Source organism: Plecotus auritus (assembly GCF_963455305.1).
Source record: "Plecotus auritus genome assembly, chromosome: 15".
NCBI lineage: Eukaryota > Metazoa > Chordata > Mammalia > Chiroptera > Vespertilionidae > Plecotus > Plecotus auritus.
The window spans coordinates 4,475,470-4,491,574 of NC_137781.1; the positions used below are offsets into that span (position 1 = coordinate 4,475,470).

Here is a 16,105-nt window from a genome sequence, read left to right on the forward strand (position 1 = left end):
CCCCGCCGCTCTTCCTTGTGACTACTTTTTTTTTTTTAAAAAAAATCTAGATATCTTTATTGATTTTAGACGGGAAGGAAGAGAGGGAGAGAGAGACACACACACACATCCATGATGAGAGAGAATCACGGATCAGCTGCCTCCTGCGCGTCCCCTACTGGGGATGGAGCCCGCAACCCGGACCTGTGCCCTTGGTAGGAATGGAACCGTGACCTCCAGGCTCACAGGTCGACGCTCAACCCCCCGGAGCCAGACCCTCCTGTGAAGTCGGCTGTCGCACGCAGGAAGGAGAGAGGCCACCTGTGCAGGAGTCCAACCGGACCGGGCCAATGGGGACGCAGAAGCCGCCCACCAGGTGGGAGGGCGCGGCCCGCCCCCAGCGCTCCGGGAACTGGACTCACCGGGGATGCGCCCTGGGCCCTCCCTCCCGCCTCCCAGGAGGTCACGCGAGGTCACGGCCGCCGCTCGCTCAGGGCTGCCCGGCGTCTGTGCCTGCGTCCCGTGAACCCCCAAAAAAGTCGGCGAGAAGTTCCCGGCGAGGGGCGTTTCGGGTGTCTTGGGTTTGCAGCGGGCCCGGGTACGGCGGGCGCAGGGGCGCCACCGGGGCGCGCGGGCGGGAACGCGCCGCGGCCGCCTCCCCCTCCCCTTCCCTCGCTCCCGCCCGCTGCTGCTGCGGCGGCGGCGGCGGCGGCGGCGGCGGCGGCGGCGGCGGCGGCGGCGGCGGCGGCGGCGGCGGCGGCGGCGGCGGCGGCGGCGGCGGCGCTTCCCCAGCGCGCGGAGCGGCTTTAAAAGGCGGCACCCCACCCCCCTGGCGCACTCGCCGCTCGGGCGCCCGCCGCGGAGCCTGCCTGCCGCTGCCATGCCTCCGCGCGCGCCGCCTGCGCCCGGGCCCCGCGCCGCCGCCGCCGCCGAGGACGCGGGGGACGCCGACCGGCCCGCGCCCCGGCCGCTGGCGCTGCGCCCCTGGAAGTGGCTGCTGCTGTTGGCGCTGCCCGCCGCCTGCTCCGCGCCGCCGCCGCCGCGCCCCGTCTACACCAACCACTGGGCAGTGCAAGTGCTGGGCGGCCCGGCCCAGGCGGACCGCGTGGCCCAGGCGCACGGCTACCTCAACTTGGGCCAGGTGAGTGCCGCGGGCCCTGCGCGCCCCAAACTTTCCTTGGACACCTGCCCGGCCCGCCCCGAGCCGGGGCCGTGGAGGGCGCAGCCTTCTGCCCGCGGGCGCTGTCCTCCGTGCCCACCGGGCTCTCCTGGGCCTGAGACTCCCCCCCCCCCCCGCCCCCTGCTGCCCTCGACGGAGAGCTGGACCCTGAGTGCGCGCCAGGGCGGCTGGGCGATCGTTGGGTGACAGGCGCACGGCGCATGGCCGGGCCTCCCTGGGACCCTTGCGCCCTCCGTGGGCCCGGCTCCTGGAGGGGGACCGCCCCGGTGCCCGGTGCCCGTGCCTGAGAGTTGCGATGAGGGCGGCTTTCGGGGACGGCTCAGGACCCAGCAGCCCTGGGGGTGGCCGGAGGCGCACGGAAGGGGGTGTTAGGGGGGGGATGTAGGGCGTGGGGTGGGGTCGTTTGCTTGGTTTCTAGGCTCCGAATACTAGCAGTGTGACCCGAGACGAGTCATTTTCCGAACTTCTGTAGGGACAGGGACAGGGACAGGGATAGGGTGCAAAAAGTCAACAAGTTGTTGGACTGATCGCGGGGTGACTGGCCCGGGGAATGAGCTGGCCCGGGAGCCAGCAGCCCTCCCGCTGCCTCGGCTGTCACTCACGCTGTCACTCACGCTGGCACGTAGCCACAGAGGCTCTCTAGCCGGTGTGGCTCAGTGGATGGAGCGTCGGCCTGCAGACTGAAGGGTCCCGGGTTCGATTCCCGTCAAGGTGGCACCTACCTCGGTTGCATGCAGGAGGCAATCAATCATTGATGTTGTTTTTTTTCTCTCTCTCTCTCTCTCTCTCCCTCTTCCTTCCTCTCTATCTAAAAAAATATATCAATGAAACCTATTTTAAAAAAAATGCTGGCCCTCACCGGTGTGGCTCAGTGGATGGAGCGTCGGCCTGCGGACTGAAGGGTCCCGGGTTCGATTTATTTATTTATTTATTTATTTTAAAAATATGTTTGTATTGATGTCAGAGAGGAAGGGGGGGAGAGAGAGAGAGAGAAATAGAAACGTCCATGAGGAGAGAGACTCACTGATCGGCTGCCTCCCGCACGCTCCCTACTGGGGATGGAGCGTGTAACTCCGGGCATGTGCCCGGACCGGGAATCGAACTCTGACCTCCTGGTTCCTAGGGGCAGGCGGGCGGGCTGGGCTGGGCCTGTTACTCTATTCAAAACCAGCCTTTGTCCCCCTCCCCCACCGGCAGGTACACTATGGAAAAGGCCCCGGGCGGCCTGCAGTGAGAACTCTTCAAAAAGCCTCCTGTGCCTTCCCAACCCTGGAGGTTTTGTGACTCATAAATGCCACGGAGATATTCTTAGCTTTGATTTACGGGCGAGTCCACGGAGGGAGCAGGGGCCAGGGATGGAAGCGGTTTCGCGTCCGCACAGAAAGCGTGTTACCCCCGACCGACCGACCGACCGACCGGGACGTCCCGGCTCTTTGTCTTCGTCCAGCCGGCCACGGTCTCTGTCTGGTGTGAGGTCCCCTCCCTAAAGCCTTGCTGGGCAATTAGCACTCCTGGTACCTGCCCTGACTCTCAGCCCGCCCTCGGTCATGGATCTGGGCTCGCCCCTAAGTCCTGGCCTGGTTCTTTTTACGTTTCCCTTCGTTTGGCTGATACCCCGATCCTGTTTGGTGTGACGTGGGCCAGAGGTCATGGAGACAGATGGTTCTTCACCTTCCTCCCATCCTGGATGCCTTTCAGAGTCTGATAAAAGCTCTGGGTCTTCTCCGGTGACAATTAAGCATGCTGCCCTGGCCGTTGTGGCTCGTTGGTTAGATAGACATTGAAGGGTCCCAGGTTCGATTCCCGGTCAGGGCACATGCCCGGGTTGCGGGCTCGATCCCCAGTAGGGGCGTGCAGGAGTCAGCTGATCTGTGATTCTCTCTCATCATTGATGTTTCTCTCTCTCTCTCTCTCTCTCTCTCTCTCTCTCTCTCTCTCTCTCTCTCTCTTTCTCTCTCTCTCCCTTCCTCTCTGAAACCAAAGAAAGAAAAACAGGCATCGAGCCTTGGCTGGTTTGGCTCGGTGGTTGGGGCGTCGGCTCACACATCGAAGAGTCACAGGTTCGATTCCCGGACAAGGGCACACACCTGGGTGGCAGGTCCGATCCCCACGCCCCACAGGATAAGTGTGTGAGGCCACCAGTCGATGTGTTTTTCTCACCTCTCTCTCTCTCTCTCTCTCTCTCTCTCTCTCTCTCTCTCTCTCTCTCTCTCTCCTCCCCCCTCCCTCCCTCCCTCCCTTGCACTTTCTAAAAAGTCTCTAAAAAGCAACCGGGGAAAATATCCTCAGGGGATGATTAATTAAAAAAATATAAGCGGCGTCAGGGACGAGACCCAATTAGCCTCTCTTTGCTCCTCTATTCATCCTCACCCTAGAGGTCCCCTTAACGCACCAGGCCTTAAAAAAGAGGAATAAGACTTGGAAAGGGTCAAATGTCACTGTGGACAGAGGACAAAACCAACTACATGGGTAATGGGAAGAGAGGTGACCGGTTGCTTGGTTAACAATACCTTTACAGCCCTGACCAGTGTGGCTCCGTGGATAGAGCGTCGGCCTGTGGACTCAAGGGTCCCAGGTTCGATTCCGGTCAAGGGCATGGACCTGGGTTGCGGGCACATCCCCAGTAGGGGGTGTGCAGGAGGCAGCTGATGGATGTTTCTCTATCATCGATGTTTCTAACTCTCTCTCCCTCTCTGTAAAAAATCAATAAAATATATTAAAAAACACACACACACAAAACAATACCTTTACAACAGCCACATCTGAGAAGATAAGAAATTCAGGTCGTGGGCCTAGTTGATGTGTTTCTCTCACATCGATGTTTCTCTCCCACCCCCTCCTTCCTCCTTTCCACTCTCTCTGAGAAAGCAATGGGAAAATATCCTCAGGTGAGGATTAACCAAAAAAATCAAATCAAAAAGTAAACATGAGAAAGGACGGCCTGCATCCTGGGAGTAATTGGGGTTGATGTGGTTTAAGGCAGTGATGTGGTTTCACGCCTCTGCGATTGGCCGATGTGGGAAAACCTTAGCATCCAGTGTTGGCCAGGGCACAGAGCAGCTCAGGTGCCACTGCTGGAAGTTCTTGGTGGCATCAGGACTTTTTTATTGTTTTTAATATATTTTTTTTATCGATCTCAGAGAGGAGGGGAGAGAGAGAGAAACATCCACGATGGGAGAGAATCGTGGATCGGCTGCCTCCGGCACGCCCCCCCACGCTGGGGATCGAGCCCGCCATGCAAGCCGGGCGTGTGCCCTGAGCGGGAATGGAACCCGGGACCCTTCAGTCCTCAGGCCGACGCGCTATCCACTGAGCCACACCGGCTCGGGGCGGCATCCCGACTTTGGAGAGAGTAAGCTGGCCGGCCCACCGGGAGGCCCCGTCGGGTCAGCGAGTTCACATCCGGGAGTGACCTCCTTGCCCAAGCGCCTGAGGAGATGTGTTTAGGAACGTCCAGGGGTGCTGTGCGGGGGGCGGAGTCCCAGTCTAACCCCACCCCTCCGGGAGGGGAACGGGAATCCCCCCCGGGGAGTAGCTCACGGCGATTGGAAAGGAATGAAGCCGATAGGGATCTGCACAGCTAACTCGGACACAGCGCTGAGCAAAAGGCAGGGGCAGGTGGAGGGCGTGTGCATGTGGATTTTCATTTTATTTTTACTTATTTATTTAAAAGATTTATTTTTTTAAAAAACATATACTTTATTGATTTTTTGCAGAGAGGAAGGGAGAGGGAGAGAGAGTTAGAAACATCGATGAGAGAGAAACATCGGTCAGCTGCCTCCTGCACGCCCCCCACTGGGGATGTGCCCTTGACCGGAATCGAACCTGGGACCCTTCAGTCCGCAGCCCGATGCTCTATCCACTGAGCCAAAGGGGCTGGGGCTGCATGTGGATTTTTTTTTTCAAAAAACACGCCAAGCCAGTCTGTGTTATTTACGAATGCTTGCACGTGGCGGCAGAGAGGAACTAGGGAGAGAAATGTCCAACGTCATCTGTGGTGGGTGTGGCTTTTAATGATATTCTTATTGATTGCAGAGGGAGGGAGGGAGAGAAACATCAGTGCTGAGAGAGAATCATGGGCCGGCCGCCTCAGACCTGGGTGGCAGGCTTGACCCCCAGCCCTGGTTGGGGCGCGTGCGGGAGGCAACCAGTCAATGTGTCTCTCTCACATTGATGTTTCTCTCTCTCCCCCTCTCTCTCTCTCTCTCTCTCTCTCTCTCTCTCTGTGTCTCTCCCTCTCCCACTCTCTGTCTCTCTCTCTTTCTCTCTCTGTGTCTCTCCCTCTCCCACTCTCTGTCTCTCTCTCTCTCTCTCTCTTTCTCTCTCTGTGTCTCTCCCTCTCCCTCTCTCTCTCTCTCTCTCTCTCTGTGTGTGTGTGTGTGTGTCTCTCCCTCTCCCTCTCTCTCTCTCTGTGTGTGTGTGTGTGTGTCTCTCCCTCTCCCTCTCTCTCTCTCTCTCTCTCTCTCTCTCTCTCTCTCTCTCTCTCTCTGTGTGTGTGTGTCTCTCCCTCTCCCTCTCTCTCTCTCTCTCTCTCTCTCTCTCTCTCTCTCTGTCTCTCCCTCTCTCTCCCTCTCTCTCTCTCTCTCTCTCTCTGTGTCTCTCCCTCTCCCTCCCTCTCTCTCTCTCTCTCTCTCTCTCTGTGTGTGTGTCTCTCCCTCTCCCACTCTCTGTCTCTCTGTCTCTCTCAAAAAAAAAGATACTCTCCCAGACCCATCCCCACAGCGGGGTGGCTGAGGCTTTTGGAAACGTTGACTTTGGGGGTGCCACGTGGGCCCCGTACCTTCCCCTGCCCCGAGCTAAGCTGTTGGTTCTGAGGCTGAGCCTCTGGACAGGGGGGGCCGCTGCCAGGGGGCCCGGAGGATGTGAGAGCCTTAAAGGAGTCTCAGCGTGCCTCCCGTCCTTCCCCTTAAAGAGCTCCACAGAGGCCGGGACCTGGCCCAGCATTTCAGGTGAGCGCAAGGACATTGTCGTCTGCCCACAGCGTGTCTTCCTAAGCGGAAGCCGAGCCTGGTGTTCAAATCCCGGACCAGAATCTCTTCCAACCAGAGTGTGGGGGGCTCGGGCGGGACGGGGGGAGAGGGAGGGGGGGTGGGCCCAGCATAGCGGTCACCTGGAACCTCGTTCCCTGGTACTGACGTGGGTGTGTTTTTTTTAAGTATATTTTTATTGATGTCAGACAGGAAGGGCGTCGGAGAGAGAGAAACATCCATGATGGGAGAGAATCATGGATCGGCCGCCTCCTGCACGCCTCCCACTGGGAATGGAGCCCACAACCCGGGCGTGTGCCCTTGACCGGGAATCGCACCGTGACCTCCTGGTTCCTTGGTGGACGCTCCACCGCTGAGCCACGCCGGCCGGGCTTGCAGTTTGTATGCATGTGGCTTTAGAAGCCCCCGAACGTTAAATGCCTCCTCGTGCCGTTGTGACTCATTCTCATTCCTCTCGGAGTGGCTCATGGACGTCCTTGGCCCATTGTTCCGTCGGGTTATCTTGTATCTCGATAACTTGGGGGGGTGTTGCCTCTGTACGATGCGTGTGAATCTCCCGGTGTCAGCGTATCGGAGCTGTTCCTCCCGCCTGTCATTTTTCCTTTCCTGCTGTTCATCCTCATCCGAGGATGTTTTTGTTTTTTTTTTTAAATATATTTTATTGATATTTTACAGAGAGGAAGGAAGAGGGATAGAGAGTTAGAAACATCGATGAGAGAGAAACATCAGCTGCCTCCTGCACACCTCCCACTGGGGATGTGCCCGCAACAAGTTACGTGCCCTTGACCGGAATCGAACCTGGGACCTTTCAGTCCGCAGGCTGACGCTCTATCCACTGAGCCAAACCGGTTTTGGCCCGAGGATGTTTTTCCATAGTTTTTTTAGAGAGAGCGCGGAAGGGAGGGGAGACACAGAGAGAGAGACACATCGATGGGTTGCTTCCCGCACGTGCCCCGACCAGGCCCAGGTATGCAGCCTGTAACCGAGCTACGTGGCCTCGACCGGAATCGAACCCGGGACCCTTCAGTCCCTAGACCGACGCCTTATCCACGGAGCCGCACCGGCTCAGGGCTGCCCCGTTTCTCTGAACACAGGCCCCCGGCGCCGTGGGATCGCTTGTTTTCTGAGGTGCCGTCCGCACGTCCGTCCGTGGGCGCGGCTTCGGGCTGCTCCCTCGGGGGTTGATTCCGAGACCAACGAGGCAGGGAACCCACAACCGACCAGAACCGACGTCCCTGTTGCAAACGGGATGGAGGTGGAGCCCGACGCGTGAGGCTGAGGGAGGAGGTCGGGGCCTGCGTCACCTGGGAAGGTCCTGGAAGGCGTGGCGACCGATGGTGGCATGTGAGCTGGGCCTCAGGATCTTCCGTAGACGGAGGAATGAGAAGTGGGGAAATAACTTGTTTCTTTCTCTTTTTTTAAATTATGTTTTTCGCCCTCACCCGGTGTGGCTTAGTGGATAGAGCGTCGGCCTGCGGACTGAAGGGTCCCGGGTTTGATTCCGGTCAAGGGCACGTACCTTGGTTGCGGGCACATCCCCAGTGGCAGCTGATCGATGTTTCTCTCTCATCGATGTTTCTAGCTCTCTCTCCCTCTCCCTTCCTCTCTGTAAAAAAATCAACAAAATATATTTTTAAAAAAATATATATTTTTTTACTAGAGGCTTGATGCATGAAATTCATGCAAGGGGCTCGGCCCTCACAGCCCGGCTTCGTCCGGAAGGACGTCTGGAAGGTCGTCCTTAAGGTCATTCGGCTGTCCGGTCTAATTAGCATATTACGCTTTTTAAAAAAAAATATTTTATTGATATTTTACAGAGAGGAAGGGAGAGGGATAGAGAGTTAGAAACATCGATGAGAGAGAAACATCCATCAGCTGCCTCCTGCACACCTCCCACTGGGGATGTGCCCGCAACCAAGGTCCATGCCCTTGACCGGAATCGAACCCGGGACCCTTCAGTCCGCAGGCCGATGCTCTATCTACTGAGCCAAACCGGTTTCGGCATATTACGCTTTTATTAGTATAGATTGATGTCAGAGAGGAAGGGAGAGGGAGAGAGAGAAACATCCATGATGAGAATCATGGATCGGCTGCCTCCTGCACGCCCCACACTGGGGATGGAGCCCGCAACCCGGGCCTGTGCCCTGACCGGGAATCGAACCCTGACCTCCTGGTTCCTAGGTCGACGCTCCACCCCTGAGCCACGCCGGCCGGCCGGCCTCCACTCCCCATCTCGATTCGCGCTGACAAGGAGCCCTGGCCGTGTTTCTGTTTTCCTGAGTCAGAAGTTCAGTGGCTGCAGAGAACTGCAGAAAGCCCTGTCTTCCAGCCAGTTTTTGTTCTTTTTTGTCTTTTTTTGTCTTCTGCTCAAAGTTGCTTTTACTTTCCAGCAATTGCGTCCTGTCCGGAGGCAGGCGCTTACGACGCTTTGTTCTCGGTCGGTGGGGATGGACGGCCCGCCAGCCCCCAGCGCGTCCCCCTGCTGGGCAGCTGCCTGGCCTCCCCGGGGACGCCTTTCGGTGACACGGGGAGATCTTTCTCCCCCTGAGGCCGGGGGACTTTGTGGATTTGAGCCCCTGTTCCCCCCCCACCCCCCCGTGGTGTGTGCGTTTTCTCTACACCGTGTGGTCAGGGTGCTTCTGGGTACGTTACACGGCGGGTCTCAGAGCAGGGCTGTGTTTCATTTATTTATTTTTTTAAAAATATGTTTTATTGATTGCAGAGAGGAAGGGAGAGAGAGAGAGAGAGAAACATCCATGATGAGAGAGAACCATGGTTCGGCTGCCTCCTGCAGGCCTTATACTGGGGATCGAGGCCGCAACCCGGGCACGTGCCCTTGGCCGGAATCGAACTGGGGACCCTTCAGTCCGCAGGCCGACGCTCTATCCACTGAACCAATCCAGCTAGACCAGTGGTTGGCAAACTCATTAGTGAACAGAACCAAATATCAACAGTACAACGGTTGAAATTTCTTTTGAGAGCCACATTTAAAAAAATATATATATTTTATTGATTTTTTTACAGAGAGGAAGGGAGAGGGATAGAGAGTTAGAAACATTGATGAGAGAGAAACATCCATCAGCTGCCTCCTGCACACCTCCCACCGGGGATGTGCCCACAACCAAGGTACATGCCCTTGACCGGAATCGAACCTGGGACCCTTCAGTCCGCAGACCGACGCTCTATCCACTGAGCCACACCGGTTTCGGCTAGAGAGCCACATTTTTTAAAACTTAAACTTCTTCTAACACTATTTCTTCAACATAGACTCGCCCAGGCCGTGGTATTTTGTGGAAGAGCCACACTCAAGGGGCCAAAGAGCCGCCGGTGGCTCTCGAGCCGCAGTGTGCCGACCACGGAGCTCGGGCGAGTGTTTTGGCGTTTTTATAGGAGTTCATTCCAGCCCACACTGACCGTTGCTAGGAAGCCATCGAGATGTCGCTGGGTTGTGTTTCTGCACGCACCGCGGGCTCGGAAGTGATGCTCAGAGATCCGTAGGGCCCGGCGGGTGTGGCTCAATGGATTGAGCGTCGTCCAGTGGATTGGACCAGGAGGTCTCGAGTTTGATTCCCGGTCAGGGCACGTGCCCGGGTTGCGGGCTCGATCCCCAGTAGGCGGCGTGCGGGAGCTGGTGCTATGCCTTCCCCCGGGGGTGAGGGACAGGCTGGGGGGGATCGTGGTGCTTTGATGCGAGCGTTTAAGCAACACGTGTTTTATAATCAAATGTCAGGAGAGCCCTGGCTGGTGGTGTTCAGTGGTTAGAGCGGCGTCCCTGTCACCGAAGTGTTGTGGGTTTGATCCATGGCCCTGGTCAAGGGCATGTTCAGGAGGTAACCGATAGATGTGTCTCTCTCACATCAGTGTTTCTCTCCCTTTCTTCTCTCTCTCTCTCCCTCCCTCCCTTCCACTCTCTCTAAAAATCAATGGGAAAAATATCCTTGGGTGAGGATTAACAGCAACCACCACAAATGTGGGGAGAACAAGATTCTTAGGGTTGTGGTGGGGCCAGGAGAGACCTGGGAGAAACCTCCTACTCTCCTCGGAGAGACATCGTCCATTCCTGCCTAGAGATGAGGGTTCGATTTATTTAAAGGGGCCGGTGATTTCGTCCCAGAAATCCCCGTGGCATCTGGCCTCGGGGGCCTCGGCTTTTACAAGGTGTGTTCTGGGTTCGGTCTGGCCTCTCAGAGGATTAGCGAGGCTCCGGGACCCCATCACGTGCTGGTGCTCGGTGGGCAGAGGGACTGAGCCCCGGGGAGAAACATCCCCATAAAGCTCATAAGCGAGGGGAGGCTGGCAGCTCCCGGGCCTGCCTGCCGAGGACGGAGGAGCCACCAACCGGCCCTCGGCCTGGCCAGGGTGCTCCCGGAGGTGGCGGGGGGGGGGGGGGGGCCTCGCCTGCTCCTTCTCTTCCCTGCTCTCGCTCTGCGCTGTATTTCTCGTTCCGGATTCGAATGATTGGCTCTTGAGAGCATTTTTCAGCTTCTCGGGAGTTGTTGAAGGGATGAATGGGACGAGCAGCCGTTCTGTGCAGAGTCCTAGAATGAATTGATAAATGAAAGAGGATTTCTTTTCTTTTTTAAAAAAAAATATATTTTATTGATTTTTTTTACAGAGAGGAAGGGAGAGGGAGAGAGAGTTAGAAACATCGATGAGATGAGAGAGAAACATCCATCAGCTGCCTCCTGCATGCCCCCTACTGGGGATGTGCCCGCAACCAAGGTACATGCCCCCGACCGGAATCGAACCTGGGACCCTTCAGTCCGCAGGCCGACGCTCTATCCACGGAGCCAACCCTGTTAGGGCAAAAGAGGATTTCTTAAAAAGGAGAGAAAGAGAGAGAGAGAGAGAGGGAGAGGGAGGGAGAGCTCTGGCCAGTGTTGCTCAATGGTTACAGTGCCGGCCCACCCACTAGAGTCCTGGGTTCGATAACGGGTCGTGGGCACGTACCTGGGTTGCAGGTTCATTCCCCGGCCCCAGTGTGGACTGTGTGGGGGGCAACCAATTTTTTGTCTCTCTCTCATTGATGTTTCCTTCTCTCTCTCTCTCTCTCTCTCTCTCTCTGTCTCTCTCCCCTCCCTCCCTTCCACTCTCCCTAAAAATCAATCAGGTGAGGATTAACAAAATAAATAAATTATATATATATATATATGTGTGTGTGTGTGTGTGTGTGTGTGTGTATATATTGATTTCAAGGAGGAAGGGAGAGGGAGAGAGAGAGAGAGAGAGAGAGAGAAAGAGAGAAACATCAATGATGAGAGAGAATCTTTGATGGCTGCCTCCTGCACACCCCCCACTGGGGATCGAGCCCGCCACCTGGACACGTGGCCTGACCGGGAATCGAACCCAGGACCCTTCAGTCCATAGGCGGACGCTCTACCCACTGAGCAACACTGGCCAGGGCCTGAATAGTGATTTCTGAAAGTAAGGCGTCCCTCTTAGGAGCGCCTTGCCTCCCGGTGAATTGGGGGCACGTACGAGAAGTGGGGGCAGGGGCAGGGGCAGGGGCAGGGGCGAAGAATGAGTGCATTATTCTACGAAGCTGCCCTTATTTATAGATTCTATTAACATGAACGCCCGGGGGACCTAAAGCTTGGGACACGTCACACGTAATAGGAATGAAGGGACATTAAGCTAAAACGGAGCAGCGGTCCAGTGAGCTGGGAGCTTTGGGATCGAGAGGAAGATGGGGCATTTTCCTGAAAGCTGTCTGGAAGGGCGTGCGCTAGAGCCGTGGTCGGCAAACTGCGGCTCGCGAGCCGCATGTGGCTCTTTGGCCCCTGGAGTGCGGCTCTTCCACAAAATACCACCACGGCCTGGGCGAGTCTATGTGGAAGAAGCGGCGTTAGAAGAAGGTTAAGTTCAAAAAATTGGGCTCTCCAAAGACATGTCCATCGCCGTCCTGTTGCTATTTGGCTCTGTTGACGAATGAGTTTGCCGACCCCGGCCCTAGAGGGAGAGTCCGAGAAAACAAGGACAGAAACATAAAATACTTGGTAATGAAAAGGAGATCAAGTGTTGCCTGGCTGGTGTGGCTCAGCGGTTGAGCGTCGACCTAGGAACCAGGAGGTCAGGGTTCGATTCCCGGTCCAGGGCACATGCCCCGGTTGCAGGCTCCATCCCCAGGGTGGGGTGTGCAGGAGGCAACCGATCCATGATTCTCTCTCCTCATGGATGGTTCTCTCCCTCTCTCCCTTGCCCTTCCTCTCTGAAATCAATCAAAAAAATATATATATATATATTTTTTTTTTTAAAAAAGGAGAAAATGTGACTCCAGGGGCAAGCAGAGCCAGAGATGACGGTAATTGCATTCGAGAGGCAAGGAAATGTCCCGCTTGTACAAGGAAGTCAAACCAATTAAATGACTTAATGGGCTGTACGAGGAGCTGGCAAAATAAAAAGGTGTTAAATAGGATAAAATATGTAAATAGGCATACTTGGCCGGCTCTGTCCTGGCGGCCGGGACTCCCTGCCTAGAAGACCAGGGGTTCCTTCGATAACACGCCGATTGGATGAGACACAAAGTTAACGGCCCCATCAGGGAGCAAAGCTGGATTCCCACGAACGCGATCCAGTGAACGAATTGATGAATGAGAGAGGATGTCCTCAAGGAAGGAATTTAAAAGCACGCTCAGAAGGGAAAGCCGCAGCCCCGCCAGCCGGCGTGGCTCAGGGGTTGAGCATCGACCCCGTGAACCAGGAGGTCACGGTTCGATTCCCCGGTCAAAGGCACCATCCCGGGTTGCGGGCTCGATCCCCACGAGGGCGCGTGCAGGAGGCAGCCGATCCATGATTCTCTCTCGTCGTGGATGTTTCTCTCTCCTCCCTCCTCTCTGAAATCAGTAAACGTCCTAGTTCATAAAAGGCTAATATGCAGATTGTCCCCTCAGGCGTTCAACCGGGAGACCGGGAGTTCGATCGCTCGCTAGGACGTGCGCTGACCACCAGGGGCTGGCGCGGAACATGGTGGGCCACCGGCAGTGGGTGGTGGGGTGCTGAGGGAGCGAGGGAAGGAGGGGGCGGGGAGGCCGGGAGTCGGGGAACCTCATCGGCCCTGATCGCTGGCCAGGCCTCGGACCCTCCCCGTGCACAGATTTTCGTGCACCGGGCCTCTAGCTTAAAAAATAAAAGGAAGCTCTCCCAGGCGAAGGTTGTGGAGTTTGTCACCCGTGGGCCCTTTGTGGACGTGAAAGGTAGCGGGTGAGGCCGGGTATATACGTCCATTTCCTGCTCCAAAACCCAGCCTCCTTGGACTTCGGGGAAGAGAAAGCCAACTTGACTATGTCGAAACGAAGGCCTTTTCAGAAACCCGCAGGAAGTCCCATCAGCTTAATTGCATGCTGGGGCTGGGACTGGGAGGGGGAGCGGGGGGGGGGGGGGCAGGGGGAGGCATACGTGTTGCAGAAGGCAAATTTGGGAGGCCGGGAAATTGAGCCAACATCTTACCGTGGGTCGGCATTATAATTATCGCCGTAACAGCGTGTTGCTATGTGTCTGTGTGACCGAAATAGGAAGCAGGGGTTTTCAAATTTTTTTTTCATAAAAAAATTTTTTTTTTTTTTTTTTTTCTGAATGCTTTAAAGAAATAACAACAAACTGCTCATTCTCTCTCTCCTGCTCTCTCTGGACTTCCTTCATTATAAATACCCGGTAGCCCCGCGCTGGCTAAATATAGGTTCCGCGGCCACGTACCCGTGTGTTTATAACCTTTCTTGGGGCGGAAGTCGGCGGAGCAGGACGGAATTCATTCGGTGCGGAGGTTTTTACGGGCCAATTAGTCGTGTTTCTCTTAAGCAGCCCCACGGGGATCCGTCACGTTCTATAACTGAACTCCGTCGCCAGCGACTTGGAAACAGGCTTTTCCCCCAAAGCTGCAGAAGCTCCGAGCAGACAGGGCTCAGCACAGCTGTGTCAGGCCCTGGCCCGGGAGGGAGGGGGGGGAGCCCAGCGGGTGAGAGCCGTGGTCGGCAAACGGCGGCCCTTTGGCCCCTGGAGTGTGGCTCTTCCACAAAACACCAGTGCCATTGAAACTTCGTGGCCCAGGCGCGGAAGTCGGTTTTCGGCTCTCCAAAGACATGTCAGTCGTTGTCCTGTGGATACTTGGCTCTGTGGACGAAGGAGTTTGCCGACCGCTGGCGTGAGAGCATCACCCCGATAGGCCTAGGGGTGCTGGTTCGATCCCCGGTCAGGGCATTTACAAGAATCAACCAATGAATGCGTGAATGAGTGGAACGACACGTCGATGTTTCTCTCTCTTTCCCCTTCTTCTCTCTGTAAAATCATTAAATAAAAATTTTTTTTACGCCCTGGCCGGTGTGGCTCAGTGGATAGAGCGTCGGCCTGCGGACTCAAGGGTCCCAGGTTCGGTTCCGGTCAAGGGCATGTACCTTGGTTGCGGGCACATCCCCAGTGGGAGGTGTGCAGGAGGCAGCTGATCGATGTTTCTCTCTCATCGATGTTTCTAGCTCTCTCTCCCTCTCCCTTCCTCTCTGGAAAATATCAATAAAATATATTTAAAAAAATTTTTTTTAAAGAAAAAGGAGCCTGGCCAGGGTGGCTCAATGGTTGAGCACCGACCTATGAACCAGGAGGTCACAGGTGGTTCCATTCCTGGTCAGGACACATGTTTGGGTTGCGGGCTTGATCCCCAGTAGGGGGCGTGCAGGAGGCAGCCGATCCATGATTCTCTCTCATCATGGATGTTTCTCTCTCTCTCTCTCTCTCTCTCTCCCCCCCCTCCTTTCCTCTCTGACATCAATAAAAATATATAGAAAGAGTAAAAATAAATAAAAGAATGAACCAGCCCTCACCAGTTTGGCTCAGTGGATAGAGTGTCGGCCTGTGGACTGAAGGGTCCCAGGTTCGATCCCGGTCAAGGGCATGTACCTTGGTTGCGGGCACATCCCCAGTAGGAGGTGTGCAGGAGGCAGCTGATCCATGTTTCTCTCTCATTGATGTTTCTAACTCTCTATCCCTCTCCCTTCCTCTCTGTAAAAAAAACAACAACAATAAAAATATTTAAAAAAAAAGAATGAACCAATTAGTGCATGAATGAGTGGGACACCCCATCAATGTTTCTCTCTCTCTTCCTCTCTCCCTTCCTCTCTCTCTCTCTAAAATGAATAAATAGAGAAAAAAAAGTTTATAAAAAGCAAAAAAAAAAAAAAAAAAGAACAGCAACCATCCGAAAGAAGAACATCTGTTTGGGCCAAGGGCAGGTCCGGGGAACGATACAACGAATATTCATTGCTGAGACCTTGAATTGGGACCGTTCCCAGCTGCTTATCGGCTGCTCCCGGCTGGCCCGGGAGGGAGGTCGGGGTGGGACTCCTGTGGCCTGACCAAAGTATGTGCTTGGCCCCACGCCCCCTGGACCCCTGCCCCCCTGCCGCCCCCCCCCCCCCCCGCCCCAGCTTGCTGACTCCAGAGCTTACAGAATTGCACCTGCGTCTGAGGTCACGTTCATTGGAGGCCTGAGCGGGCGGGGGGGACCTTTGGAACGATCGGATGTCATTTGGGGTGGAATCCGCCGAGGAGCGCCCTGGCTGCGAATCAAAGAGGATCCATACGTTCGGGCTCTCCTCCTCCGCTCCTTGGGACCCAGGAAAAAGTGCCGCGTTGTCTTTTTTCTTCCTTCAGGGAGGTGGGGAAGAGGGAGCCGCAGAGGGGGCCGGGAGGAGGGGGGGCGAGGGAGGGGGAGACACCGATGTGAGAGAAGCACATCCATTGGTTGTTTCTATCCCTCTCCCTTCCTCTCTGAAATCCATCAAAACACATCAACTGGCCCTCACCGGTGTGGCTCCGTGGACAGAGCGTCGGCCTGTGGACTGAAGGGTCCCGGGTTCGATTCCGGTCAAGGGCATGGACCTTGGTTGCGGGCACATCCCCAGTAGTGGGTGTGCAGGAGGCAGCTGATCGATGTTTCTCTCTCATCGATGTTTCTAGCTCTCTCTCCCTC

General features: G+C 56.0%; 1 protein-coding gene across 2 annotated transcripts in view; it reads left to right on the top strand.

Annotated features, from left to right (window-relative positions):
• Window positions 1-859: 859 nt before the first annotated feature.
• PCSK6 (proprotein convertase subtilisin/kexin type 6) overlaps window positions 860-16,105 on the top strand; it is a gene marked incomplete at its 5' end in the record, with an annotated part of 68,928 nt that continues 53,682 nt past the window's right edge. For both annotated transcript variants that reach the window (XM_080651774.1, XM_080651775.1), the window contains one exon: window positions 860-1,120. In XM_080651774.1, the coding sequence (XP_080507900.1) occupies window positions 860-1,120 (261 nt within the window). The remainder of the gene's footprint in view (window positions 1,121-16,105) is intronic.